Here is a 12997-nt window from a genome sequence, read left to right on the forward strand (position 1 = left end):
AAATAACAGATGTAAACAAAAAGGACAAAATTGAAGACCCAGACATGAGTACATATACCTTCGGGCATTTAGTATTTGAAAAATGTGCCAAAATCTCAAGATGGTCCAGAGAGTCATTATCAACAAATGGCGCGGTGAAGATTGAATTTCCACAGTGAGTCAAATGACATTACTTTTGTATCGGCAAGTTTGCACAAAAATTAAATCCAAATGGAAAAAGGGCCCTAAACATGAATGCCAAAATGTTAAACGTGTTATAGTAAAATATTGACAGGAAATTACATGGTATAGCTCTATGGAAGTACTTTTTTATAGAGATACTTTTGCTTAAGAATTAAGAAAAATGTTTTCCTTTTTGTTCATATATATTGTTCTTTGATTATTTTATATGCATACATAGTTATACACATACATACTCTTCCATTGACATCCTTCTCTGTTGCTGGTGTGATGCTTTCAAAATCAAAACGTCCATCAAGGTGCAGTACTTCTTCTGCTCATTTGACAAGCACCTCACCAAGAATCCAACAGGATCTGCGTGCCAGACTGGGAATACTGAGATATCCATCCTCATCGAATGTCCACTTTAATGAAAACATGGATATCCAAGATATCAAAGTTATAAAAATATTTAATACAATACATGTACATATTTGTGATTCTTAAGTTCATCTAATTTATTAGTGGTCATATTAGCCATTAATGTTTTGGGATACTTCAATATCAGTGGTGACTTTGCATACGTAGTCAGTTAGGTATGTGCACAGGTTTGAGGAAGCCAATGGACAAAGGCTTCCCCTGAGGGTATATTGTACATAGAGGGGACACAGCTTCTTCTCTAAAGCCAGAAATATGCAAAGGAAGAGCCAGATGTTGGCTGGAGCAGGCCTTTAGGGGTGCTGCAGTTTCTGGTTATGAGAAACAAGTTTTCCCACAGTAAGGGGCTAAGGTTAGATCCCAAGACTGCTGTGTGCTTGATATTTAATGTTTTCCTTGAAATATCTTGTGTTCATCTTGCACAGGAGTGTTTGCTTCAACATTCCATTGATTTTGACTCATTTTATAATGGTTTATTATTACTATTATTGTTATTATTGTTGTTGTTGTTGTTATTACCATTATTATTTTCATTTCTGTTTCCTGGAAAAGTCTAAATAAGATGCTATTAATCTTAATAAAATTGTTTTCCATAAAACATAGCTTTTGTAAGATACTCAGAACCCTTTCTGTATCTACTTTATTTTCGGACTCCTAATCTTAACCTAGGTCACACAGGAACATACAAGACAATGCATACATACTCAAAAACAGACTAGCCGATGGACAGGATATTCTCCACTGGTAAGTGGAGAAGGAGATCTAACTTTCACACAAACTCTGGTGCCCCATATTTGAACATGTCCCTTGGATGGAGATGCCTGGTGGCACTCAGAGGAAAGATAATAGGTCACCAAGGAGAGACTTGATACCCTATGAGCACATATAGGGGGAGGAGGTCCCCCTCAGACACAGACATAGGGGAGAGGAAGGGAGTAGGGGGAAAGTGGGAGGAAGGGAGGAATGGGAGGATACATGGGATGGGCTAAGAACTGAGATGTAATATGAATAAATTAATTTAAAAAATAAAAATTAATAAAAAAAGAAAAAGAATTAAATAGAAAGTATCCCATATTTTTAAAGCTACTATCAGAATTATTATACCATTATCAATAGATATTTCCTTCTGATACTTTTTATTCTTTCGAAACCTCATACATGTGTATAATGAAATATGATCGTCTATCTATGCTTAATTGTTCCCTCCTAATTCTACCTGTATCTCTCCTGACATATTCCCTCCCTAATTTGTGAAAGCCAGCTCCAGCAGTGTTCTGTTGTCTGAGAAGCAGATATGAATTCAGCAATGAATTTGACATGAGTACACACACACACACACACACGACACAGAGGATGACACTAACCTCAACGACTTTATTTTTTCCTTCAGCTTATTTGTCATGGCAAAAGGTTTCAAGCAATATAAAAACTACAGCGTGATTGCATCCTATGTTTCTTTAAATCAGTGATTACAATGATACATGATAATATACCTCATGCTTTGCAATTGAAAAGACAAATTATTCTCAAGAACCCACATACAATTCTCTCTAAGAACCTTATTATATATTAACAAAATGTAAGTAGGCAAGATATGGTTTTCTCACATGGTTTAGATTACTACAATCGTGGGGAAAACGCAGGCTGTAATTTGTGGTTACAAAAAAGGATCCAATCATTTTATTATTCATCTTCAATTGTAATCTTATAAAATGAACACTTAAAAGAAAAAGAAATGAAACCTTTTATATAAAAAGCAATCAGCCATTTTTACTTCGAACCATCAGGGTGCACATCTATATTCCTTAGCATTTCTTTAAATAATTTCAGAAATGAAAGTGCAAAAATGGGTATAAGAAATTAATCATCACTTTTGTCATCCCCCCACCTTTAGCAATGGAGGTACATCATTGAGTTCTAGTCAGGCTGCCATTCTTCCTGCTGTCTGACCTCAAAACATCCCTTGCACTACTATCAAGAGTGTGCCTCTCCAACTTCAAATTGTTCCTCAAAATTTTACACAGGAAAGCCACTAACAAAACATCTTAATCTAAGTTTATTAATAATATACATCTATAAATTATTTCTAAGTACAGTGGTAGAATCATGACTCTGCTGAAGCAAAAATATTTGGAAAAGATCATAATATTCTATGTCCCATGAAAGCTCATTGGTTGGAAATTCGTTCTTTCTGAGCCCCTAATGGTGCCAAGATAGTTGATTCTGTAGGTTTTCTTGTGGTGTCCTTGACCTCCCTGACTCCTTTAATTCTTCATCCTACTCCTTCACAAGATTCCCCAAGCCATGCATCATGTTAGGCTGTGGGTCTCTGCATCTGTTTCCATCAGTTGCTGCGTGAAACCTCTCTTTTGATAATCATGCTAGGCTCCTGTCTCTACACATCATGTAGGCAGGATCAATTATAGATCAAAGATGTTGCAGCTGAGTTGAAGTGCCAAAACCTCTATTGGAAGTCTTTCCTGGTTAGAGAAGATGGCTAACTAAAATTCCATATTCTCCATTACTAGGTTTTACAGCAAACTCACATTCATTGTGTCCTGGGAATTTCCATTGCCTTGGCTTCTAGACAGTTTCAGAGATTTGACCCCATACTAGTCTTCTCTCCCAGCCCTCCCTAGATCCATCCTTCCCCTACCTGATACCTCTTGCTCCCATTCTCAGTCACAGTCCTGTCCAGCATCCTTCTCAATCCACCCAAGATGTCTATCCTATTTGTTTTTATCAGTGAAATCAAGAATCCCCCACTGCTCCTCCCTCTGTTACTTAGCTTCTATGACTCTGTGGGTTGTTGACTAGTTATCCTTTATTTTACCACTACTGTCCACTTATAAGCAAACACACACCATGTTTGGCTTTATGAGTTGTGGGTTACCTCATGCAGCAGCATCCTTCCTTCTTTCAATCATTTACCTGCAAATTTCATGATCCCATTATTTGTGATAGCTGATTAATAAAGCACTGTATACATGAACCACATTTTCAGTATCCATTCTTCATTTGACAGGTATCTAGGTTGCATCCAGTTTCTGGCTACCACAAATAAAGCTTGTATACACATAGTTGAACAAATGTCATTGTAGCATTCTGGAACATATTTTCTGTATATGCTTATGAGTGGTATAGCTGTATCATGACGTTAGATCTATTTCCAATTTTATAGAAATTGCCAAATTGATTTCCAACCGTAACCTCTCTTTCCATTCTACTTTCATGAAAGTTAGGCATTTCCTATTTTGTCAGTTCTTTTCCTGATTCATCCCTTTGTCTGCCTCTCAATTAGATATCACATTTAAACATGGGTAATTCCTTCCACAAATTAAATTTACCTTCACTGTTTCCTATTAATGGTGTGTGCTAGAGGTGTGTCTGCATTTCACTTAGGGCACACAGACCTACAATGTATTAGGACATAATTGGGGTAGCCCATTGTGCTGGGTTAAAATTACTCTATAGGAACAAATACAAATAAGAGAGGGTGGAAGGCTAGAAAGATTTGTAATTGTAAACTGAAGGGTGCACTTGAATAAAACTCATATGCTTGTATAAAATATACTGAGAATACTAACTATAACAGTAGTTATCAATATTTTTAAAAGAACTAAGTTGATTTGTTTTTTAAAAAGTAAGTGAAGTCTATATCAATGAAATATAAACAGTTCAATTTCTTATGCATGTTACTCCAATGTTACTAACACCTGCCAGTGCCTCATTCAATTTTGAGGCTTCTTAGGAACCCAATGCCTCCCAAAATCCACTCTATTTTTGCAGATATTCACAAAGAACTCTTAAAAGTCCTTCTTAATTGAAAACTGGAGAAAGTTTCATGAATAATTTTGTCTCCCAAAGCCAGCATTGTCATCACCACTACAGATGAAAAGAAAATTGCAGTTCTGCAGGGAGGTGAGGTCACAGTGACACAGACCTCGCCCTCAGGTCTTGAGCTGGCTCTCTCACAGCCCTGATTATTAATGAGTCTGAGATGTGCTGAATGGAGTCACCATCCTGCAGAAGCAAGAATCCAGAGGAGTGCTTTGCTATCCATCTGAGTGGCAGAGTCATTAAAGAAGAGAGGACTTAGTATATGTTCAAGTTTTGTAGTGGGAAGTTGGTGTAGAAAAAGATCCATGGAACTGAGAGAGAAGGCATAGGAGTAATTGCATAACTAAGAGGTGAGTAGGAATGACAGAAGTGTTCCTAACTTTGTGACAGTTCCCGTTGGGTGTTGCTGTGATTTGAGTTGCCAACTGTGGCTGAATGAGTTACTGTAGGACATTCCAGGCTGTTTGTAAAGGTGCTGAAGGACTATTGTAATAAATCATTGTGATAATTCATCTTACCTTACATGACATGTAGTGTGTTATATAATAAATATGTTATATTTGGAGGACACATTCGTTGGATTCTTTACATTGGAGTTACACGCCTGATAAAAGTAAAAATCTTTTCAGGTTTGTTTTCTATTTGTGACTGAACTTGTCAACCTACACATATAATGAAAAAAACCAAAACATGATATGTACCTTTGGCATAATCATTAGTCTACTTTTGTTCTGCGAACCCTGTAAAACTAAAGAGGCACCTGCTTTTCCTTGTAGGAATAGGGTTTGCTGTCCTAAGTGTACTGACAGGCAGTCCAACTCATTGTCCTTTTTGGTACCATCGCTACTTTACACTAATGCTTGGTATCTGAGCTCAGTCTGTATCATTCTGCACAAATATTGTATGATTTATGTTTGGATGAAGCTCTCAAATGTAATTCCATGAATTTTATCTCCAGACCTCAGGTGCAACAAAACTGCCATTCGAGGAAAAACTTAAATCAAAATCAGCTCTTTGTGTTTTCTTTGTGACTTCATAACCATGCCTCTCATCGAAATTTTACAAGTGAAACATTACAGGGAACACAGTAGAACAAAACAATAGATTATAAACTCTTATTTCCTTGACAACAAATATTACTGTTGTTATTCTTAGCACTGGGGATATTGACATGCAGGTTTGTACTCGTTCTTCCCAAGCAAATGGGATCAAAGTTCTACAGAACTTGTGGTCACATTCAGATAATGCAAAGATATAAGGTTACTGGCTTATTTACAAACATGTACAAGGTTGTTATTTTTATTCCCTTTTTCCACTTTTCTTCATTTTTAAATTTTCTTTTCTTTTTAGTTAACTTGAAAGTAGCTGGTTTGTTTGCAAACTCTTTATATTTACATTTTGGGTTGATCCAATTATTTTTGTTCTTTTTGTGCTCTTATTAACCTTAGCTGTTTTAAGCACATTATTTACCCTTCTACTCTCATATTATGTTTTATTTGTTTCCTCACTGTGTCTCATACAAGCTCTGTGTCATCATCTAAGGAGCTGTATTAAAATATCATTGGATGAACACATGTTTATCCCACATAAACAAACATCTGTTATAACCATAATCAAAAAAACTACGTTAAGACAGAATACAGGCTAGTGATGTCTTTGGACCTGGATTAATTCATTTAATAGAATACTTTCTATTTTGTTCAGTGTTTATTCCCTCTGCAGTGCCAACATGTAGAGAAAAGACAGCTAGTATCTAGTAGTCTGTAAGGCCTAAGAATATCTCCAAACATGTTTTAACTTCTTCACAGCTGCTTCTGCCTAATGGAGCGATGGACGCACCAAAGAACATGTATGCACTAGGTCTAGGCCCTCAACACACATGGAACGGATGCTCACTTTGATCTTCCTGTGGGTCCCCTAGTAAGTAGAGTGGCTTCTGTCTATGGACTCTGTTGCCTGCTGTCAATCACTTTGCCTTTCCCAGGCTGCCTTGTCTGGCCTCAGTGGATGAGGATGAACTCAGTCCTTTTAGGACATGATACCAAGGTGTGCGTGTGTGTGTGTACGTTTGTGTGTGTAAGTGTGTGTGTGTGTGTGTGTGTGCATTTCTGTGTGTGTGTGTCTGTGTGTGTGCATTTGTGTGTGTGTTTGTGTGTGTGTGTTCTTGGTGTTGGGGTTGTTGTGCTCCCCTATTCTAAGGGCAAAGGGACGACAGATAGGGGGAAGTGCATGAGAGTAGGGAACCGGAAGACAACTATGGAGGAGGCTATGACCAGGAAGTAAAGTGAATACATAAGTTATAAATAAACTAAAAAATAAAATAGTTTCTTGCAGTTATTAAAGTTTTCTTGTTATACAGCATTATTAGCAAATATCAATACATTCTGAATGTCTCACATCATGTTTGGTTTTACTGTTTATTTATTTATTATTTTCACTGGTCAACATCAAGTCAGCTTGAATGATTCGTTTTGTGTAAAATTTTGTCTCTTCTTCCATCATTATGCACATTATAAGTATTGAGCAATAATACAGTTAAAACATGGAACGTAACCATTCTTAGAAAGAAGTTCTGGAAGAGGTTTTTATATGCGTCTCTTCTGGCTTTGTACTCAGATGTGGAAAGGACCCTCTGTTTCAGTCTCTCGGTGGCTCCATGGATTAATGAATTCTTCTTTCACCCCAAACTGCAACCATTGGCAGTTATTCGTTAAACCAGAAAAACTGTGTGGATATACACTAAAGAAAATTGTGCTAAATCAGGTAATGCACTTCTGGAATCTGGCTATCAACACTGTTTTCTTATCCCAAACAACCACTGGAATTTTGGGAAATTTTTCTCTTTTGTTCTACTATCTCGGTCTTTACTACAGAGAATGCAAACTGAAGCCCACAGATTTGATTCTCATGCATCTAATGGCAGCCAATGCCCTGATCATTCTTTCTGCAGGAATTCCTCAAACAATGGCAGCTTGGGGATTGAAGCATTTTTTGACTGATTATGGATGCACCTTCATATTGTACATTCACCAGAGTGCTCGGAGTGTGTCCATTGGAACCACATGTCTCTTGAGTGTCTTCCAGGCTGTCACCATCAATCCTAGGAAATCGTGTTGGAGAGATCATAAAAGCAAAGCTGAGAAGCACATTGAATGCTGCATATTTATTATCTGGGTTTTGTACTTGCTGATAAATTTCATTCTCTTTGTGTTCACATTTACCAAGGGAAATATGAAAAACATGACAACAAAGCGAGATTTAGAATACTGCTCCAATGTAGGACGTGATCAAATTAGTGATGCCCTCTATGCAGCATTAGTAGTGTGTCCTGAAGTCTTCCTTTCTGGGCTCATTGCGTGGTCCAGTGGCTCCATGATTGTCCTTCTGTTCAGGCACAAACAGGTGGCTCAACACATCCGCAGCGCTCATAATTCCAGCAGAACTTCCCCTGAGTCCAGAGCCACGCAGAACATCCTCTCCCTCGTGTCTGTCTTTCTGTGTTTTTATACTCTATCCTCCTTCTTAAGAGGCTGCATTGCTCTGTTGCCTAAACACAACTGGTGGCTGGTGACCATCACTCCCTTCATTTCTCTTTGTTTTCCCTCTTTTGGGCCTTTTGTTCTTATGAATCATTACTCTGCTATGCCCCGACTCAGTTTGTTCTGGATAAGGAAAAACCCCTCTTAATCATATTTTAATTATTTAAGTGATATAGTTTGCCTGGTATCCAGTGGTTAATTCACACTCTATCCTTAAAATGCCAGAAAGTGACTTAAATAAGTGGGTGACTCTTTGTCTTTGAAAGGTTAGAAAGATGACTATACAAGGTTTTCAGCTTATTGAATTAGCAAACAATAAAACCTGAGATATTATTTGAGTCTCGTTTCTATCAACTTGCTGCTGTGAGAGTCTTCTATTTGCCCAAATATTAAGCGAACGGAGCAGTAACTCTGTCAATAATGCTAAACTTCTTGTGGCATTCATCCAGGCAGGGCAGCTTGGATGCATATGGCTACCACAGCCAGTTTTGGGGGCCCACATTCTACCTGTAGGGAAAGCTGAAACTGTGTCTGGCCATGAACTTGGTCTTGAGAAGACTGCAGTACCATCATAACTTCTAGAAACTTCACCAGTCCCATAAAAAATAAAAGTAATATCTGTTACCTCATACAGATATCAACGGAAAAGAACAATTGTTCTGACCTGATTTTGAGGATTATTTGCTAATATTTTAGTGAGAATTTTTTATCATCATGCTTATTTGATAAAAAACTTTATTTGATATTGTTCTGTCTTCATTTGTTTGGCATCATGATAATGCTAATCTCAACAAAAAATATTTGGACAACTTAATACAACTATTAAGGAGGTCAGTTTGAGGGTTTGCTGAGGACCTAAAAATTGCAGCTATGATTAGCCTGAAGTGTTCAAATGCTGGCCCTGGGCCCTGTGAACTCCATCTCATACCATGTCCCCTGGAGGGGAAGAACTGGTGGGACTCAGAGGAAGGACAGCAGGTTACAAAGAAAAAACTTGAGACCCTATGAGCATATACAGGGGGAGGTAATACTCCTCAATCACAGTCATAGGGTAGGGGAATAAGGAGAAAATGGGAGGAAGGAGAAAAATGGGAGGATACAAGGGATGGGACAACCACTGAGATGTAATAAGAATAAATTAATAAAAAATATTAAATTAAAAAAGAAATATTTGAATGTCGATTGTCATTGCTGCTGTATTTATTGTAGCAGTGAAATGGAGCCTTCCTACATATGCATAAACAGAGAAATGCAACATTAAACACTTTCCATGTATAAAGCATACTAAATTCTACTACATTAAAAGACATATTCATAGCATGTGTAAACTATTGATGGACTGATAATGGATAACATTAAGCCAGGTCACACAAACTCAGCAAGATAAAAACCTGCATGTTCTCCATTTATTTTAAGGAAAGAGAATGCCAGTCATTTAACTTTACATCTACATCTCTAAATTATTTCTAAGTCTGGTGGGTGAATCATTAGTCTGCTCCAGCAGCAATGCTTGGAAAAGATCAATCACTAATATTGTATGTGCCAATGACACTGCCCAAGGACGGGCTTGAAACCCCAACAGAGTTTTCATAAAACTCTAAGAATATGAGGGAAGTGGTGCTCATGAGCGCCACAAGCAAAATGAAACTCCAGAAAAGCTTGAGGTCCTCAGAACACATAGCCCTCGGGGCTCTGCCTCTCAGATGCACACCCATAGCAACTGTGCTAAAAGGTGAACTGCATTCCATTAGTTCTAAGCTGTTTTGCCTTTCCTCTTGTCTGGCCCCTAACAATAAGTTCCCCCTCATTTTTCTTTCTTACAAACCACTAAATATTAATAATGCTGTCATAAATCCATAAGTATATGTACATCCATTGGAGTTGTAGAGCCCAAGAGTTGCTACAAGCCCTGAAGAGATATGTTCCCTCTCACTGAAGAATTATAAGTTGCAATAGCTCATCAGTGAGGGGATGGGTCTGGAGAAAAGCGTCAACATGTGTGAATAGATTGCTTTTTTTAAAATCAATTTTCACTTCATATGTTTATGTAACTGACAACAGTATGTATGCATACACTATACAAGCAATTCCCTTGGAGGGCAGGAGAAGGCATTGGATTCCATGGACCCTGAGTTACAGGTGACTGGGATACATTGTGTGGCTTCTGTAAAACAAATGGTTGTCTTCTACAAAAGTAGCAAGTGACCTTGTCTAAAGATCCACCTCTCCACCTCCTATACATAGTTATGGATCATAATATATTGTTTCTTTTTTTTACAGATCAGTAGGTGTTTAGTGATAGAGATTCTATGTGTAATATAAGATACAATTTCCTCAAATATATCTACTAGTATTTAAGTTTCTGAATTATACATCTAAGTAACGTTTTATATTAAATTTATATTAGTTACACTTAATTAACTAGCTAATTAATCTTATGTGTTTGGGTGTTTGTCTGCATGTATGTCCATGTAACAGATGCATGCCAGGGACTCACAGAGGCCAGAAAGGACCTCAGAGGTGCAGGAACTTGCATGAGAGGTGGCTGTGTGTCACCATGTGGGTGCTGATAAATAAACCCAGATCCTCTAGAAGATCAGTCAGTGCTCTTAGATACTGAACCATCTTTCTACCACATAGCTTAGTTAATTTTATAGACATACGACAAAAAATAGTTAATGAACAACTTGATAGACTTGCATTTGTTGGTGGTTTTAGATGTGATGTAAAAAGTTCTTCAAGCCACTGTGCTTGAGGAGAATATTAAGAGTGTAGAAACCAGGCCCGACTGGGCTGCCTGCCTGTGTTGCTGTTTCATGTCCTGTTTCTAGTAGCTTCCATGTCTGTGTTTATCTTGGTTAACTAGTTGTGTTTACTGTTCTGAGAACACGCCGCTCGCTTCCTGGAGACTTGTCCTCCTATGTTCAATCACGTCTTGAGGGATTTCACCTGGGAGGAGGATTCCTGTTTTGCTGCCTATAAGAAGGCTCTTTGAAACTCTGCAAAGGAGAAGAATAAACCACCACTGTGGCTGCTGCTGTGGTTGCTGCTCTCTTAGCACTAGGGACCCGCTATGTTAGTGTGTGTGTGTGTGTGTGTGTGTGTGTGTGTGTGTGTGTATGAGTTAAATCCGCAATCACTCGCCCTCGACTCAGTACCGCGATGTCCCAGGCGCCACAAAGATTATAACTATATGTGGACGAGGAGTCTCTTTGCCTTTTTATTGATTGAAGAATGGAAGGAGATGGGACAGTGCATCATATATAGCATCCAAAGTCACACAATACTGTCCTGTCCAAGATAGGAGGCAGATACACATTCTGTATTTTCTAATAATTTCCCTACATTACTTGAGGAAAAAAACATTAAAAATATGCAACTCTTGGTTTTGTTTATTTTACTTTTTTAATAAAATTAACTAGTTTATTTTCCTTACTTCCCACTGGAGTTTCTCATCCTTCCTCTCCTCTCAGTCCTTGCTACCTCTCTCCACCCTGTCTACTCCTCCATTTTTCTTAAGAAAAGGAGAGGCCTCCAATGACTATCAACCAGCATCAGCACATCAAACTGCAGTAAGCCTAAGGGCATCCTCTCCCATTGAGGTAGACAAGTCTAGACAGTAGGAGGGTAATAAGAGGAAAGTGTCTCAAAAGCAGGCAATAGAGTCAGACACAGCCCTTTCTCCCAATACTAAGAGCCACTCAAGTCGCTCATGCTACACAATTTAGACAGATGTGCAGAAGGCCTTTGTCAATCCCATGAGAGCTCATTGGTTAGAAATTCATTCTTTCTGAGCCCCTAATGGTGCCAAGATATTTGATTCTAAAGGTTTTCTTGTGTGGCCTTGACCCCTCTGAGTCCTTTAATTCTTCATCCTACTCCTTCACAGGATTCCCCAAGTCATGCATCATGTTAGGCTGTGGGTCTCTGCATCTGTTTCCATCAGTTGCTGGGTGAAACCTCTCTGATGATAATTATACTAGGATCCTGTCTCTGCACATCCTGTAGGCAGGACAAATTGTAGGTCGAAGATTTTGCAGCTGGGTTGAAGTGCCAAAACGTCCAGTGGAAGTTTTTCCTGGTTAGAAGAAAAAAATGGCTGATTAAGGCTCCATACCTTCTGGTACTAGGAGTTACCTCCATGGCTTTCTAGAAGTTTGCATTGCCCTTGGCTTCTAGACTGTTTCTGACATGGGCTACCATTCTAGTCTTCTCTCCTTGTACTCTCTAGCTCCATCCTTTCTCCACCTGATCCCTCTTGCTCCTATTCCCAGTCCCACTCCTGTCCAGCATCCTTCTCCATCCACCCAAGATGTCTATCCTATTTCTTCTTCTCAGTGAAATCCTAGAGTCCTCCACTCCTCCTCCCTCTGTTACTTAACTTCTTTGACTCTGTGAGTGGTTGACAAATTATCCTTTATTTTACAGCTAATACCCACTTATAAGTGATCACACACTATGTTCGTCATTATGGCTATAATTTACCTCATTCAGCATGATCTTTACTTATTCCAATAATTGGCATGCAAATTCCATAATGTCACTGTTTGTAATTGCTGATTAATAAAGCACTGAGCACATGAACTGCCTTTTCAGTATACATTTTTCAGTTAGTTATTTCCAGTTTCTGGAAACCACAAATAAAGCTCCTATGAACATACTTGAACAAATATAATTGCAGCATGCTGGAACATATTTTCTATATTCTTATGAGTGGTATAGCTGGATCATGAGGTTAGATCAATTTCCAATTTTTAAGAAACTACAAATTGGTTTCCAACAGGAGCCTCTGTTTCCATTCTATTTTCATGAAAGTTAGGCATTTCCTATTCTGTCAAATATTTCTCTTATTCATCGCATTGTCTGCCTCTCAATTCGGTATCACATTTAAACAGTAGTAATATCTTCTACAAATTACATTTACCATCATTGTTTTCTATTAAAGGTGTGTCTGCATATAAGCTAACTCACACAGCCTTACAAGGTATATGGACATACTCACAGTTGACATTTTGCTGGGT

The 12997-nt window shown here is 38.2% G+C and overlaps 1 protein-coding gene across 1 annotated transcript; it reads left to right on the forward strand.

The window, feature by feature from the left end:
* Nucleotides 1–7203: 7203 nt before the first annotated feature.
* Nucleotides 7204–8124, forward strand: LOC311591064 (vomeronasal type-1 receptor 4-like; the record flags this gene model as incomplete). The annotated part of the gene is made up of 1 exon (XM_084770432.1): nucleotides 7204–8124. One exon carries the CDS (start codon nucleotides 7204–7206, stop codon nucleotides 8122–8124), a length of 921 nt encoding a protein of 306 aa, XP_084626558.1.
* Between the last annotated feature and the right edge of the window lie 4873 nt (nucleotides 8125–12997).

Source organism: Acomys minous (genome assembly GCF_964271855.1).
Source record: "Acomys minous genome assembly, chromosome: 20".
Lineage (NCBI taxonomy): Eukaryota > Metazoa > Chordata > Mammalia > Rodentia > Muridae > Acomys > Acomys minous.